At 54.9% G+C, this 895-nt stretch overlaps 1 protein-coding gene across 1 annotated transcript; it reads left to right on the top strand.

Moving 5' to 3' along the window:
• On the top strand, positions 1-895 carry TRIREDRAFT_109367 (uncharacterized protein; the record flags this gene model as incomplete). Its single annotated transcript, XM_006967058.1, has 3 exons — positions 1-267; positions 419-699; positions 754-895. The coding sequence occupies 3 exons, from the start codon at positions 1-3 to the stop codon at positions 893-895; spliced, it is 690 nt and encodes a 229-aa protein (XP_006967120.1).

The raw sequence follows: 895 nt of genomic DNA, 5'->3' as shown, positions 1-895 counted from the left end.
ATGGGTGAGAGCTCGATACTGAGGCTCTCCCACGCCCAGCACCAACATACTGTTACGCAAAGGCCGAGGAGGTCACCAAGAACCGGGGGACAAAGGATTGAATGCGACCGTTGTGACGGGTTCCCCAACGGTCTCGAAGGCAAACATGACCTGCCAAAAGACAAAGAGCGCAGCCTGAAACTTGACTTCTTCGACTATACCTGTCTCCAGGAGGACATCCACGCTGGTGGCCATGCGATGCTTCCAGCAATGAGGGCTGCGGTGACTGTAGGGGTTCCAAAACGTGTGGTTTCAAGCAGAGTGCGGCGAAGCATCTACAGCGCCCCATTTCCGTCCCAAGACAGACACGGCGTGGCCCCTGTGCCCTGTTTACCGATCCGTTTTCTCCGACCGTTACGAACATTCCACCCTTATCAAGACGATGATCAGTTACGATCAGCTACCAGGACTTGGCAACATCTCGGCCGCCATCACGGCACCAACTAGCTTGGCGAACCAGCCTCAGGACGCCGTGAGATCGTGCGAAAAGGACCAGAACTTGGCATACCCGCCCGCCAGAGCCGCAAGAAGCACAACCAGATCGACGATCAAAGTCTCTTCTGGCCGGTATACTGGCTACTGGGGTGAAGAATTGACCTTGGCTGGCTTGGAATATCACTTCGTATTAGACCTCGTCAGGAAATCTCATGCTGCAGTCGCGTAAGTCCCCACGCGCTTCTTCATCGAAGCAACTTAGACTGATCATTGTGCCAGAAGCGACACCGCTCACGCTGGCATCATCGACAAGCAAGTCGGCCAAGACCGCTCTTCATCAATCTCTATGTCGCTTCATACCCATTTGTCGCGCGCCTCCCCTCGATACATTGACTCGACAAGAACGCGGTTTGGCCTCTAG

The sequence above is a fragment of the Trichoderma reesei genome (genome assembly GCF_000167675.1).
Source record: "Trichoderma reesei QM6a unplaced genomic scaffold TRIREscaffold_15, whole genome shotgun sequence".
Taxonomy (NCBI): domain Eukaryota; kingdom Fungi; phylum Ascomycota; class Sordariomycetes; order Hypocreales; family Hypocreaceae; genus Trichoderma; species Trichoderma reesei.
Note: the sequence above shows the minus strand (reverse complement) of the source record. Positions and strands in the feature narration are given on the sequence as shown.